The sequence below is a fragment of the Mastacembelus armatus genome, chromosome 11 (assembly GCF_900324485.2).
Source record: "Mastacembelus armatus chromosome 11, fMasArm1.2, whole genome shotgun sequence".
NCBI classification, from domain to species: domain Eukaryota; kingdom Metazoa; phylum Chordata; class Actinopteri; order Synbranchiformes; family Mastacembelidae; genus Mastacembelus; species Mastacembelus armatus.
In genome coordinates, this window is record NC_046643.1 from 11,207,787 (window position 1) to 11,220,470 (window position 12,684).

At 44.1% G+C, this 12,684-nt stretch overlaps 1 protein-coding gene across 4 annotated transcripts; it reads right to left on the reverse strand.

The window, feature by feature from the left end:
- Positions 1-553: 553 nt before the first annotated feature.
- arpp21 (cAMP-regulated phosphoprotein, 21) lies at positions 554-10,942 on the reverse strand. 4 transcript variants are annotated; one of them, XM_026300265.1, is made up of 21 exons: positions 10,791-10,941; positions 10,498-10,690; positions 6,434-6,595; positions 6,112-6,277; positions 5,957-5,995; positions 5,787-5,852; positions 5,582-5,693; positions 5,271-5,409; positions 4,641-4,778; positions 4,451-4,547; positions 4,242-4,337; positions 4,122-4,159; positions 3,966-4,022; positions 3,453-3,643; positions 2,837-2,977; positions 2,635-2,747; positions 2,447-2,521; positions 2,179-2,340; positions 1,879-1,978; positions 1,221-1,321; positions 554-1,079 (listed from the first exon to the last, which is right to left on the reverse strand). In XM_026300265.1, the coding sequence occupies exons 4-21, from the start codon at positions 6,271-6,273 to the stop codon at positions 921-923; spliced, it is 1,986 nt and encodes a 661-aa protein (XP_026156050.1). In that variant the 5' UTR covers positions 6,274-6,277; positions 6,434-6,595; positions 10,498-10,690; positions 10,791-10,941; the 3' UTR covers positions 554-920. The 4 variants fall into 4 exon arrangements, with proteins under 4 accessions (XP_026156050.1, XP_026156049.1, XP_026156047.1 ...); XM_026300264.1 differs by lacking the exon at positions 10,498-10,690 and having other exon boundaries at positions 6,112-6,298; positions 10,791-10,942; XM_026300262.1 differs by lacking the exon at positions 10,498-10,690.
- Between the last annotated feature and the right edge of the window lie 1,742 nt (positions 10,943-12,684).

Here is a 12,684-nt window from a genome sequence, read left to right on the forward strand (position 1 = left end):
AAGTAGTGGTAAAATCCTACACTGCTTTAACCGTGTATTGAGAATCTTTGAGCAAGGGGTGGCATTAAAATCTTAATCCTCTATTGGCTTATCAGGGTATAATTACTGCAGATGTTCTTTGCTATTTATATAATTCACTTTGTAACATATGTCAAGTTAACTTGAAGTGAAGAAAACCCAAAACGATGCTTTCCTTTCAAAAAACTAACTTCCCACTGTGTGAGCATCTTAGCAACTTAATAAAACCAAAATCTCATATAACTAAATGCCCATAATTACGACATTACAACTACTTTAACGCAAAATCTTGCTAATTTGTTATTCAGACATTAAGACAATGACATTTATCCCCCATTTATGAACTCGGTGGTAGGTTAACAACCATATCAGTGCACGGCACAAAAATCATGACTGTTTCTGTTTCAGGTTAAGAGCCGAAAGTATATCCTCCGACTGTATAACAGCCCTTATTTCCTGGTGCATGTATCTTGTCATGACTGCATCCACTTCCATTAACATCATCAGCAACATTACAGGAAACAAAGAGCCAGGGTGATATAGAAACGTGACCTCGTCAGTCCACTTTATTCTCCTCACACAGTGCATTTCCTTAAAACACAATATATAATTTACTATCAATATAAAACTCCATTTGTATATATAAATTATGCATTCAATACAGCAGCTCTGATAAATACTTTTAAGCTTTGGTACAGTGGTACATCGGTGTATGTGAGTGGGTGTGTGTTGTGTGTGTGGACATGCTCGTTATGCTGTGAACGATGTGCCTATAGGCATCATCAGAAAGAAAGCGAGTGACAGAAGGGTGAGAGAGGGTGTGAAAAAAGGTGTTCGTGTTGAGCATGTGTGTGTGTGTGTGTGTGTGTGTGTGTATCGTCACTCCGTCCGTCAAGGCATCGTCAGTACTGTGCGTTCCATGCTGGAGCTGTGAGGCTGGTGCAGCTGGGAGGATGACAGCTGCTGTGGTGGGAGGGTGGGGGCACAACGCAGCAGTAACCCGCCTCCCCACCTACCCCGGTCACAAGTTTGCTCTGGGGATAGGACACTGAGACACCTCCCTGCAGAGACAGAGAGGGGGGAAAAAAAACTCTAGAGCAAAAAAATTGCTTCCACAGCAAATTTGTGAAGTGCTAAATGTTTGTTTTTGGGCTGCGGTTTGAGTCTGAGGGAGAATGAACCCTGTGGTTTTCTGTGTTTACCTGAACCATGCTACACTGATGAGAGGCCATTGGTGAGTAAGTCCCCAGAACTGTCTGGGCCTGGGAAGACTGCTGCACCCCCACAACAGGGGTATAACCTGCTTCAAACACACGCATGTAAGTGATCATTAACAACATATTTCATCACTGCAATTTGTTTGGTAAAAGGTTCATAAAGAAATAAGCCTCATGACAGCTCCACAATTATTTTAGAACATATTATAAGGAGCACGAAGCTCATATAGTATCTTGACTGTGAAGCTTGTTCGTAAACTCGAGAGCAACAAAATTATCACTCGCGCGGTCCTGTTGATGGCATCATTTGCACTTCTGTTCCGATGTCACACTTTTAATTTTACTTCCGAGCCGAGAAGGTGTTGACTGATTTCACTTTTCAAACAAATTTGCTCATTAAGAACTGAGGATGCAGCCAATGCTGTAAATTCTAACACATGACAGTGTTGCAGTGCTGAAGGATGTGTCTTCATCACTGTGAGGAATAGAAGCAGCAGGAAAAGAGACCGGTTCACTGTGAGACCCTCGAACTACATCTCTGACAGTGTAACGGCCCCCTCCTCTACCGCCACAGTCTGTGGTTTCTCTGTGTGTGTCTCTCTCTCTCTCTCACACTCACACACACACACACACACACAAGTACCTGTTGGTTGTGCTACATGGCTGGGGATGTGCTGGGGTGAGACAGGCCTGCATCCATGCTGAGCTGAGGTAGGGTACTGGCTGTAGTAATACATAGGCACCTAAAGGACAATAAACTAATAAATAGCAGAATCTCTGGTGTCTAAAATCCCCTTTGAAAAATAAAATCAATTACTGTATGAGCCAATCAAATCAATCGATATAAATCCTCAAAGAATATTTAATACAACATATGATGTCTACAAGATCGTAGTTTTGAGTACTGGCTTTGATGAAAAACAAAATGTGTGATTGTGTCTACCTGAGGTGAGGGCTGGCAGTAGCTGAGGGGATTGCTAGGAGGAGGAGGCGGGGGAGGAGCTGCATAGATGTAACCCTGACTGGGAGGGTAGACGGGTGGGGCTTCACCTGTTGACTGACAGCTCACTGTCACGTGGGCAAACTGCGAGGAGAGATCTTCAACCTGTCGACCAGCGGAGAAGAGGTCAACGAGCACACACAGATGACCACAAAAAGACAGACATACACGTATATGGGCTGCGGTTGTCAGACTGTACTGTGATACATACTGCTGAGTATGGCTGTGAGGGAGTGACAGGCAACATCTGTGGAGCTGTGTAAGAGACAGACGAGTACTGAACCACCTGGGAGGAGACACACATATGGACACAGAGATAAAGACACCAACAGAGAAATGTGTGTATATCTTGCATGAAAAATATTTCCTGCTATGTGTGTGTGTGTGTGTGTGTGTTACCTGCTGCTGCTGAGTGGGAGAACCTTGCAGATGAGTCTGGCTCCTGACTGTCTGCTGAACGTCCGGAGGGTTGTACACAGCAGGGGTCCCATCAGGATTCAAAAAAGGCTGCCCTGAAAGGTCAAAGGGTCGAGTTTGATTCATGTGTACATGTTGTGTACTAAAATCTCCCTGTCTTGTATCTCGTGTGTGCGTGTAGTACCAGTGTGTGGGTTCACTAATATGCTTCCCGGAGGGATCCCGTTCTCCATGAAGTAGGTAGAGCTGGGAGCCGGGTCTTCTATGACGGGAGGAGAGGAGGCATGGGAACAAGTGGATGACAGTCTGAACAGAGAGATGGAGCCTGAGACAGTGAAGAGCGAAAAGTGGAAAAAGGAGTAGAGGAGGTGCAGTGTTATTATCACAGCACACAAGAAATTCACATTTCAACATCTCAGTCTGAAAAGAAAGAAAAAAAAAAAAAAGCAGTCTCTGCGATGACGTATTTTAATTCTTGAATATGTTAAGAGGACTGGAGGTGTTGTGTGAAAATTTACGCCTATGGTGTGAAGATTCATGGATCAAGTTAAATTTTCACACTAGAAGAACTTCCACTGCTTTTTGTTAATTTGACACTACTGAATAAAGAACTGATAATTAATAAAGAGAGATTTTCCCACGTGTCGTGATGAAGTCTGCGAATAACTTTATTTGCACACAGGTACAGAGGAATAAAGTGTCGTACCCTTGAAGGCTGAATTTACACCCTGAAGGTGTGACATAAGAAGCGTTAAAAACTGAACAACTGTTATTCTGACAGGAGATTTAAAAAGACGCACCTGAACCTCGTGCTTCCCAGCTGTGCCTGGCAGGCTGATGGGGTTTCGGGGCGGAACTCGTCCATTGGTAGGAGGAATCAGAGTCAGTGCTGCTCCAAGGTCTTGGGTCGTTGCTATAGCGACAGTCGGTCTCGGTGCTGCTCTGCCTGCTGCTGCCTGTCCAGCTGGAGCCTGAGCTGTCACGGCTCCCTCTGTGAGGCACATCCAGAATTATCCTACAACCTTATTACTTCATCTGAGGCATGCCATTTATGTAAATTGGGGACAAAGTGGGTTCTACATCTGCTAAGATGCCACATGTAATGATGCACTGACAGGAGGTTTAAATTTTATTGAGATAAATTATCTATAAATATTTTCCTTCAATGATTTTCTTTCAAGATTGCAGAGAATCCTAAACCCTGAGACACACACACACACAAATAAACTAATGTAGGTCCTCTATCTGTTTCCGCTGCAGACTCCGTGCCAGCCAGGCTGACCAGATTAAGATGATAAATGACTGAACTCTACCTGAAGAGCTGCCTTCTCCTCTGGGTCTCAGCATATGGATTGTACTCCTCCACAGCTCTGCACACAGCGCACACACACAGACATATATTAATGTTCCCATCTAACTATAATAAGCTGAAAAGGCACATGGAGAAAATACACTGGAGGCAAGGTTACCTGGTTTCTGCATGGGCGCTCTCCTGGGGGCAGTGAGGCTGTAAAAGTACAGCAGAGAAATTAGTGAGTCTCCTCTCCTCTTTGTCTCTACGTCACATCTGCCTGTCTGTGCCCTCTCACCTCTTGGTTAAAGATTCGGTCTCGTGCTCGTTGGTACTCCTCCTCTCTCTCCTCCATTGACCTGCTTTGCTTCTCTCGTAAGGGGTGGAGTCGGGTCTGTAGGGATGAAAACAAGAACAGGTCGTAACAATGACAGGATACAATCAATGTCATTCAGAGAGGAAATTCCAGGAAGACCGGCAGCTACAGATGCAGGTGGACATACAAACCTGGTCATCGGAGCTGTCTCTCTTTAAAATTATTTTCCATCTGTGGATTTCTTCTGTCTTGTCCTTATGCACCTCATCCAGAAAACTGTGCTCCGGTCTTAGCAGACAAACAAGTAACACCCATAATTAGTTAGCACTACAAGGCGAGGATTTACATGCATAGACTCAAAGACCTGTTAAGCGTGCGTACATGCGTGTGCTGCTGGTCCTGTTGATGATGACAGACTTGCCTGTCTGGTCTACATTGTGCTCCATGCCAAAGTAGGCCGCCACCCGATGGACCAGCATACGGTGGTAAGATGACATATGAGGGAACTTCTTAAAGGGACTGAGAAAAGGGTATAAATTAGGGAAGAGAGGGTCAGGGTGAAAAGAAGATGTGAGTTAAAGGGGGAAAAAAGTAACGGAGATAGAGAGGGAGAGAGCAGAAGGTAGATTTAGTCTGGTGATATATATATATATATTTTGCTAAACTCAAATTTCATCCCAAGTGACTTGAACACACCCACACTAATATAACTGGCTCAATATATTGATCCGTGTGCTGAATAAGCTGTATGGACAGAATTGTAATATATGAGTTGAAAACATATTTTGAATTGCTGTAAAAGTGTATTTCATCTTTAATAGGATTTTGTGTGCGTGCAAGTTTTTATTTCAGCACATTTAAACAGGCAGAGTGAAAACACTGAAAACCCAACGATGTATCCATTCCTTCACTCACACACACACACACACACACACACACACACACACACACACACACACACACACACACACACACACACACACACACACACACACACACACACACACACACCTATTGCTGGTGATGAAGTCGATCATGTCCTGCTCCAGTTTAAGCAGCATCATGCGGTCTCTGGGGTTGCTGTTGAGGGTGTCAACGATAAACTGGTGCAGATCTATGCCGGTGGAGTCGGTGTACTCCACGCTGGACTCTGAGAGTGACACAGGCAGAATGTATTATGAGAAAATAAAAATAAAAATACAAAAAGTGAATTGCAATATCAAACCCCGCTAGAGAACTACATGTAAATAGCAACACTGAATCACATTTTATTATATTGTATTTGCTTTTTATTGTCTTGTGTTTATGAGACACACATGCACCTTTGGACAGTGAATGCTTCTTTGGATCTGTGCTCTTCTCCTGCTCGTCCTCCTTACAGGACGTTCTCTCGTTGTCATGGCAGCTAGATGAGAAGTTTGCGTCTGGAGATGCCTAAAGAGGGAGGAAAATAAAGAGTAATTTGAGTGTGGTGATGATGATGATGATAAGGTGGATGTTGATATGGTACGTGTTTGTGTGTGTTACCTGGTTTTCTTCAAAGGGTGAGGACTCCTCACAAACAGCCATACTGCGCACCAACTTTCCTTTGGTCTGAAATACACACACAAGCAAGCAATATTACAAATTCATAGAGGGTAATGCAATCGATATTTCAGTGGGAATGAATAATGAGAGGCAGAATTATTTTAGCTTACCTTAACTTTTTTCTTTGGTTGCACCTGGTTACAGTGTTTCTGCAAGTGAGGACACAATTTGTCATAAAACGAGCATGTGAGGAGGGGATGCATAATTTTCAGGTGGTGCATTATTAATGTGGGACATAGCAGGAGCTATGTTTAGTGTCTTTTACCTGCTGCTCCAGCTTCTCACTGTCATGGTGACAGTCCTCATCCTCCCTCTGACTGCAGAGGGACTCACATGGTGGAGGGGTGGGGCAGCTGACGATGTCACATGACATCACATCACAGGGTTTGTGGAGGACATCGGCACTTTCTACAGCCGCTTCAGTCATCCTTCTAAACAACACACAACGCACACTGTCAGGCAGTGTGTGTTAACCCACATAACGTCAGCTTCTGTATATTTTACTGCTAGGTAAAAAGATCTTACATCCTGTGCTTGCATTTGAATCTGTGTGTGTGTGTGTGTGTGTGTGTGTGTGTGTACACTACCTATCTGGAGTTGTTTACTGGAGAGCCTCACAGGTGAATGATGAGGTCATATATCCCATGTTCCCACAAGGCAACCAGAAACGCAATTATCCACTCCTCCCCTGCTCGCCTTTTCTACTGTTCCTCGTTCTAGCCGTCCTTTACTGGCCAATGGAAAATAGCCTGAAGAGATCAAAAAACACAGAAGGGAAAAAAATGTGCTAGTGGTCATTGTACAACAGAAACACCACTACACTATTTCACAAAACCCCACACATACATAAACTCATATCAAACAGTTACCAGAGCACAAAAGCATGGCTGCTGGAAATGACATCAAGTAGTTAAGCTTAGTGGACACTGTGTGTGTGTGTGTGTGTGTGTGTATTCCTAAAAGGTCTCCAGGCTTGACAGTTAATTGCTACTTTAAGTGCATTACAGTAAGTGTGCCTATGCATCTGTGACGGTAACATATAAGCCTGTGCTTGGATGTGGTAATTTCTTATGTTTTTACATGTGTGTAGCTCATGTAAAACCATGTCTGGTGGGTGTGTAAGGGTGTGTGTGTGTGTGTGTTTGAGTGTGCACTCGAGCTTTTCTTAGAAACAGCAGCTGTGGAGAGTATCATCCGATCCACCAGAACTGATATTCCCAGAATGCAAAGCGGAGTCTCTGATCCCAGTGGTGAGAATATTGCTGAGACCAAAGAGACAGACATGCGCGCGCGCACACACACACACAAGAGGAAGTGGCATTCCACCATCTTTTCAAAAGGGCCAACTGCGTTCAGTGGGGACACATTCCGCTGTTACACAGAAGCTCAAGGGGACGCTTATTCCTGTAACACCTGGGACAGAATAACGAGCTCAGAGGATGCTGTGTCCCACAACGTAGTTATTTAACACCCGACTGGAGATAATAGCAGTTTTTAAAAAAAGATCTCTGTCAGTCCATGCGCAGCCAAAGTGGTGTTTATTTCCCATGCTGCCTCAATGAAACACAATACATGACAGCAGCAATTCCACCCAGAACTAAATATTTTTAGTCTGGTAAAGAGATGTGTGCGCTTTCTGCATATGTTGATGTAAAACTGAATGGTTTTGAAAATATTGTTAAAATGGCTCCACAGTGTAGCACTTATATAATAACTGAGGCATATAAGTATTTAGATATTAGGTATTATAAAAAAAAGCCTGTACATTTTTTCATAGATGTATGCATTGATAATTATTCCGCTCATACTAAGACCATTTTACATTAAGGCTTTCCAGAGAACTTAGTTTGATGATACAACTCATGGAAAAGGGATTACAGGAACGGCCACTGGTCATCATGGACTGAAAGGACATTATACTAAACCAAGCTTATTAGAAATTAACCCATATGAGGTTGATGGATAAAAAAAAAAAAAATGAACAGAAAATTGTTTTTATGGTTGATGTATCATCATATTACACAACAATCTGTGGTTCCAGTTTCTCAAACGTGAACATTTGTTGCTTTTCTTAGTCAGAAAATGCCACGCTCTGTGAGTAGTGCATTTTTTCAGTCCGCTCTGACATTTTATAGATAAGACAGTTAATTGAGACAATAAGCATCAGATGTACTGAAAACTGTGCAACGCTGTAAATGATCTGTAGCCCTGTCTTAGGGTCTAGTTCAGTCCAGGAGAGAGGAAATAGTCCAGAGAAACACTCAAAAGGACATAATAACTAGGGGGGCTCCCTGATGTGCTGTTGGCAGGTTCTTGCTGAGGTGTCCTTTAACCAAACAGACCACCTCCATGGTTGGTGCACTGTAGCTGACCCTGAGCTCAGACCACACAGAGGTGGGGGAATGGAAAAAGAAATGATGCATTGCCTTAAATCACTGCATCTAAAAGAAAAGTATTAAACAAGAGCAAGCTTGGTATTGAACTGTGTAGAAGCTGTGAATCTACAGCAATAAGAGAAGAATGGGAACATGACGTTTGGAGATAGAGGGAAGAAGAATGCCAGGGAGCAGATGCACTACAGAGAAACCAAGATGAATGGGTGGCGAGGGAAGCAGGGGATGAAGAGAGATGAGGAGGCAGCCTGTGGGGACTTTAAAGGTGAAGAGAGGTGAAGGAAGGCGATGGAGAAAGAGAGAAGTGAGGAATTAGCGACAGGGAGGCTGCAGCACAGTCCGTCTCTGGGCTTTTCAGCCGACGGCCATGTAGAAGGGATTTGAGGAGAGCTACCAGTTTTTGAGCTGAGCGCTGCAGAAGCGGCTGGCCGCCCGGGGAGAAGGTGTGACACGATCATTAGCGCGTGACGGATGGCAGCGGGAGGCTGGGAGCGCCAGCACCCGCTACATCATCATCCATCTGCTGTTCTCCCTGAAGCCTCCAACCTCGGAGCCACTTACTCACCAGGACACCTTTCTTCTCCAGCCAAAAGCTGCCTGGCTCATCTACACTGACACACAGGCAGGCCTGTGGGAAAATATCCAAAAGCTACTTTAGATGGCCATTGTCAGCTGAAGCAAGTCCTTAATCCTCTACAATCATGTTTGTAATTAAGACCACAGAAAAATCAATGTTTGAATATCAGGGCTATAACTATCAGTGTAATGTTCAACACTGAGATCTACCATTGTACTTGGGAAGATTCTCCTGTTCTGTCCACTTGTAGATCTGTACAATTTGCCATCTCTGAGGACACTTTGCTCTGCTTTCTTTTGCATCTGCACTCTTCAATCTCAAGAAAATCTATAAGACTAGAGGATGTCATGCCTGTGGTCACAGAAGCGGCTGTTTGTGTTTTGTCCCTAAGGTTTCAGCTGAATACAAAAACATGGATTTCATGTTTTCTCTCCCTCAGCTCGGAGCTCATTAGGAAATGATTCAGCAGGAGACTAAAACAAAGAGAGAGCAGGTTTAAAAGAATAATTGTGAATTGTGAGGCAAACCCATAGCCTTCAGTGCTTTGTTTATCCATAATGTGCACAGGCTTTGCCCCCAAGCCTCTAATTGGGCTGCTTTTGTTTTTCCTCGTTTTTAATAGGGTCATTCGTTTTTGTTTTTTTGTTTTTTCCCTTTTCATACTATTTTTATTTGTTCACATATAATAATGCAGCTTTTGTGCCTGCACATTTTACATTTAAAGCTAAAATCTTGCCCCTTTTTGAGCAGGTTTTCTTCAGTCTCCTCACTGCAGCATGTTCAAGTCAAATAAAACTGGCCACGAATTGCTTCACCCTCCACTTTAAGACAAGTAAAAGAGCAGAAAGTAGGCTAGACAAGTACAATTTGGGTTACATTGTCCTTTGAGTCCTGAGCACCTGTGCACCCACAGCAGCCTTAATACCAAAGTGAGCTGTGGTTGCAACAGCTGCTGCTGCTGCTGCTGCTGCTGCTACTGCTACTGCAGCTGAACTCAAACCGGAGGTGGGGGAGATACCTGCATACATACAACACGGTGCAGCACAAAGTGGCGATGTTAAAGGCCACTTCATCCAAAATGATGCGTCCTAACTACAGCTCACTCTATAGCGGATGGCAGCCTCATTGTGTCGCAGCGGTCACGCGTTTAAACGGAGGATGCGGTAAAAGAAAAAAAAAAAGAAGAAAAAACAAAAAAAGCCCAGACAAACAGGTGTCATCTTCACGGATAACTTTGTGGCGTCCTGTTGACCCACATAACGGGACGGAGCCAATAAGGGGGCACCATCAGCCATGTGCGATCTAGCTACTTTCTGGATGGGACTCTCGGTCCCGGTAGATCGAAAGCGCAGAGCCGGTGTTTGTGTGTGTCGCATTATCGTGACCCGCGCTAAGCCGACTATTTTTACACCGGGGCAGGGACTGGACCTGCAGCTCAGGGACCTCACCGCGCTCACCGCGCTCACCGCGATGTTAGTTTGGACGGCGGAAGAAGGAGACCCAGCGAGAGTTAACGATTTTATAGCTGCTAACAGAAAGGGACTTTACACAGCGACGTCAGCCGGTAAACAAATTAAATCAGCTGTAAACTCACATCTCTACAGCCAAAACACACGCACCCAAAGCAGAAATATAAAGAGAGAAGCAGCAGCATCGCTGAAAATTCAGATTAAAAACCTACCGAGTAAAGTGGATCCTCATACATTCACCGGCCGTTGTCATTCATTGAGCCGCGGCGCTACCGTTACCGAGCCCGGGGACATGCGACTGATCCAGCTAACGTTAGTCCTAATTTAGCTGTTTTCTCTGTGGGGTTTCGGCAAAATGATTAAAACAGCGTCCAGATGTAACGTTACTGTGACTGGTGACAGCGTCTAGAAAACCCCAGAGACAAGAAGCGGAGCGACCGTTAACTTCATCGAGCTGATCGACGAGACGTAACGTTACAATCGTCACCGCGGTCCGTTATCTTACCGTGAGCCGTCGTCTTCCCCGCTCTTCTGCTTACCAACCGACCGACCGACCGACCGACCGGCTGCCGAACACCCAGTGTCTGTTGACTGTGGGCTCCGTTGGTCCTCCTCCGCCTTTTGCCTGTCTCTGTCGGAGCAGGAGGAGCGGAGGGAGGAGTAGAGAGAATGAGGGGGGGGGGCTCTGAACCCGGAGCCACGCGCCCACACACACACACACACACACACACACTCAACACAAGCGTGCGAGAGATATGCACGAGAGCCAGCCCTCCAGCAGCGCGCTCCTCTCTCCGTCTCCGTCCCTGTCTCTCTTTGTCCTCCATCTCGGCTCCAGTTCCGCCTCCTTTACTACTGCAGATACTGCAATAACCAGCACCTGGGGGGACACAAGAAGGAACTTACAGCTCCATTAAAGAACAAAAAAAGGAAAAAGGACTGTAATGCAGTGCTGGAATCTACATTTTACTCCAGGACTGTGCTTAAATACTAATTTGAATGTACTACTATGTTATAGGTTGTGACACAATGGGCCCCTGGTCACAGAGACATTTAAAAGGCCCCATCTTTTTATGAAAAAGGCGAACATGTCTCAATATCTTTGGTTATTTTCATTTCTTCTTTGTATTCAGTATCTTTGTAATAATTTTGCTTCACTTTGCAGTCCGTTTGTGTCTTTTTGAGGGCATTTCCACCTTTTTGTTGTTGTTTTTATGTGTTTTTTGGGGATATTTTGCAGGTGAGCTCCAGGAACCCTCTGGATTCCCAGGCCCCGTAGGCCCATCCAGTAATCCTGACTGAAAAAGACATTGGTGGCCGTTTTGTGTCCGTATGGGGTCGTTTTGCAGGTTGTTTTAGTAATTTTGCATCTACTTGTAGCTAGTTTGAGTCTCTTTGTAGGGATCTTGTGTCTATTTGTGGTTATTTTGTGTGTCTGTGGTTGTTTTGTGTCTATTTGTGGTTATTTTGCATCCCAGAATTGTAGTTTTATATATATACTTTACATTTTATGATTTGACACACAAAACCCATGATGCACTGTTGTAGATTAAACTACCCAGTCATTTATCATGTAGTCAACATTTGAATGCAGCCACAAATGCATAATGCTCCACCAATGTAATGTAATTCATCTAAATAGGAAAACTCAAATGCAAAATTGTAAGCATTATGAGCACTTTAAAACACTTTACTGGGAATGGAGTACTTTTGATATTGTGGTATTACTCTGAAGTATCAGAAATCCTGATTCCCCATTGTTCTTATCTCATGCAGGCAAAAGAAGAGTGGTCAAGTCATAATTATATTAAAAAAAAAATCCAAATAAAGACTAAAAGCTAGTTACTTTTCATCACTGGTGATAACCAGCAAATAAACTGCTCTCTTTGTTTCCCTGTAGCTGCGCTTGGGAGCAGGATAATGGCCAAGATTTTAGAAACACTGACATCACAAGTCCAAATTTTCCCACCAAGCAAACATTTTAGAAAAACGATCTCAACAGTAGCTTTAGCTCTGTACAGGAGACTGGGGCCCATTATGATCATGTCTGTCTGCATTTACCACAGAGCTGCTCTGAATGATTGGGCCTTATCTTTCTGTAGTTACACCACAGCAGACACAAGTAGTACAGTATCCTGTTACACAGCTGACATCTTGTTGAACGTTACCAAATCTTATATCAGTATCGCAGCCAGGTTATAAAAATACTGAGGTCATATGTCCAAGTTCAAGGATAGCTACAGTCCTGCCTGTAGCCACACATAGAATCAAATGAAGAGAGTTCATACACAGCAAGACCAGATCTTTGGGGACCAAGGGGCAGTTGCCCAAGTCCAGCAATGATTCAGGGTCTTTTCCAACTACACGACTAGTGATTTTGTTCTAAGTTAATACCTGTA

Coding starts and splice junctions, on each gene's coding strand:
- arpp21 (XM_026300264.1), bottom strand. CDS start 6,273: ATGACTGAAGCGGCTGTAGAAAGTGCCGATGTCCTCCACAAACCCTGT. Junction 2,522..2,634: donor CTCCCACTCAGCAGCAGCAG/GTAACACACACA, acceptor GTCTCCTCCCAG/GTGGTTCAGTACTCGTCTGT. Junction 1,979..2,178: donor ACTGCCAGCCCTCACCTCAG/GTAGACACAATC, acceptor ATTGTCCTTTAG/GTGCCTATGTATTACTACAG.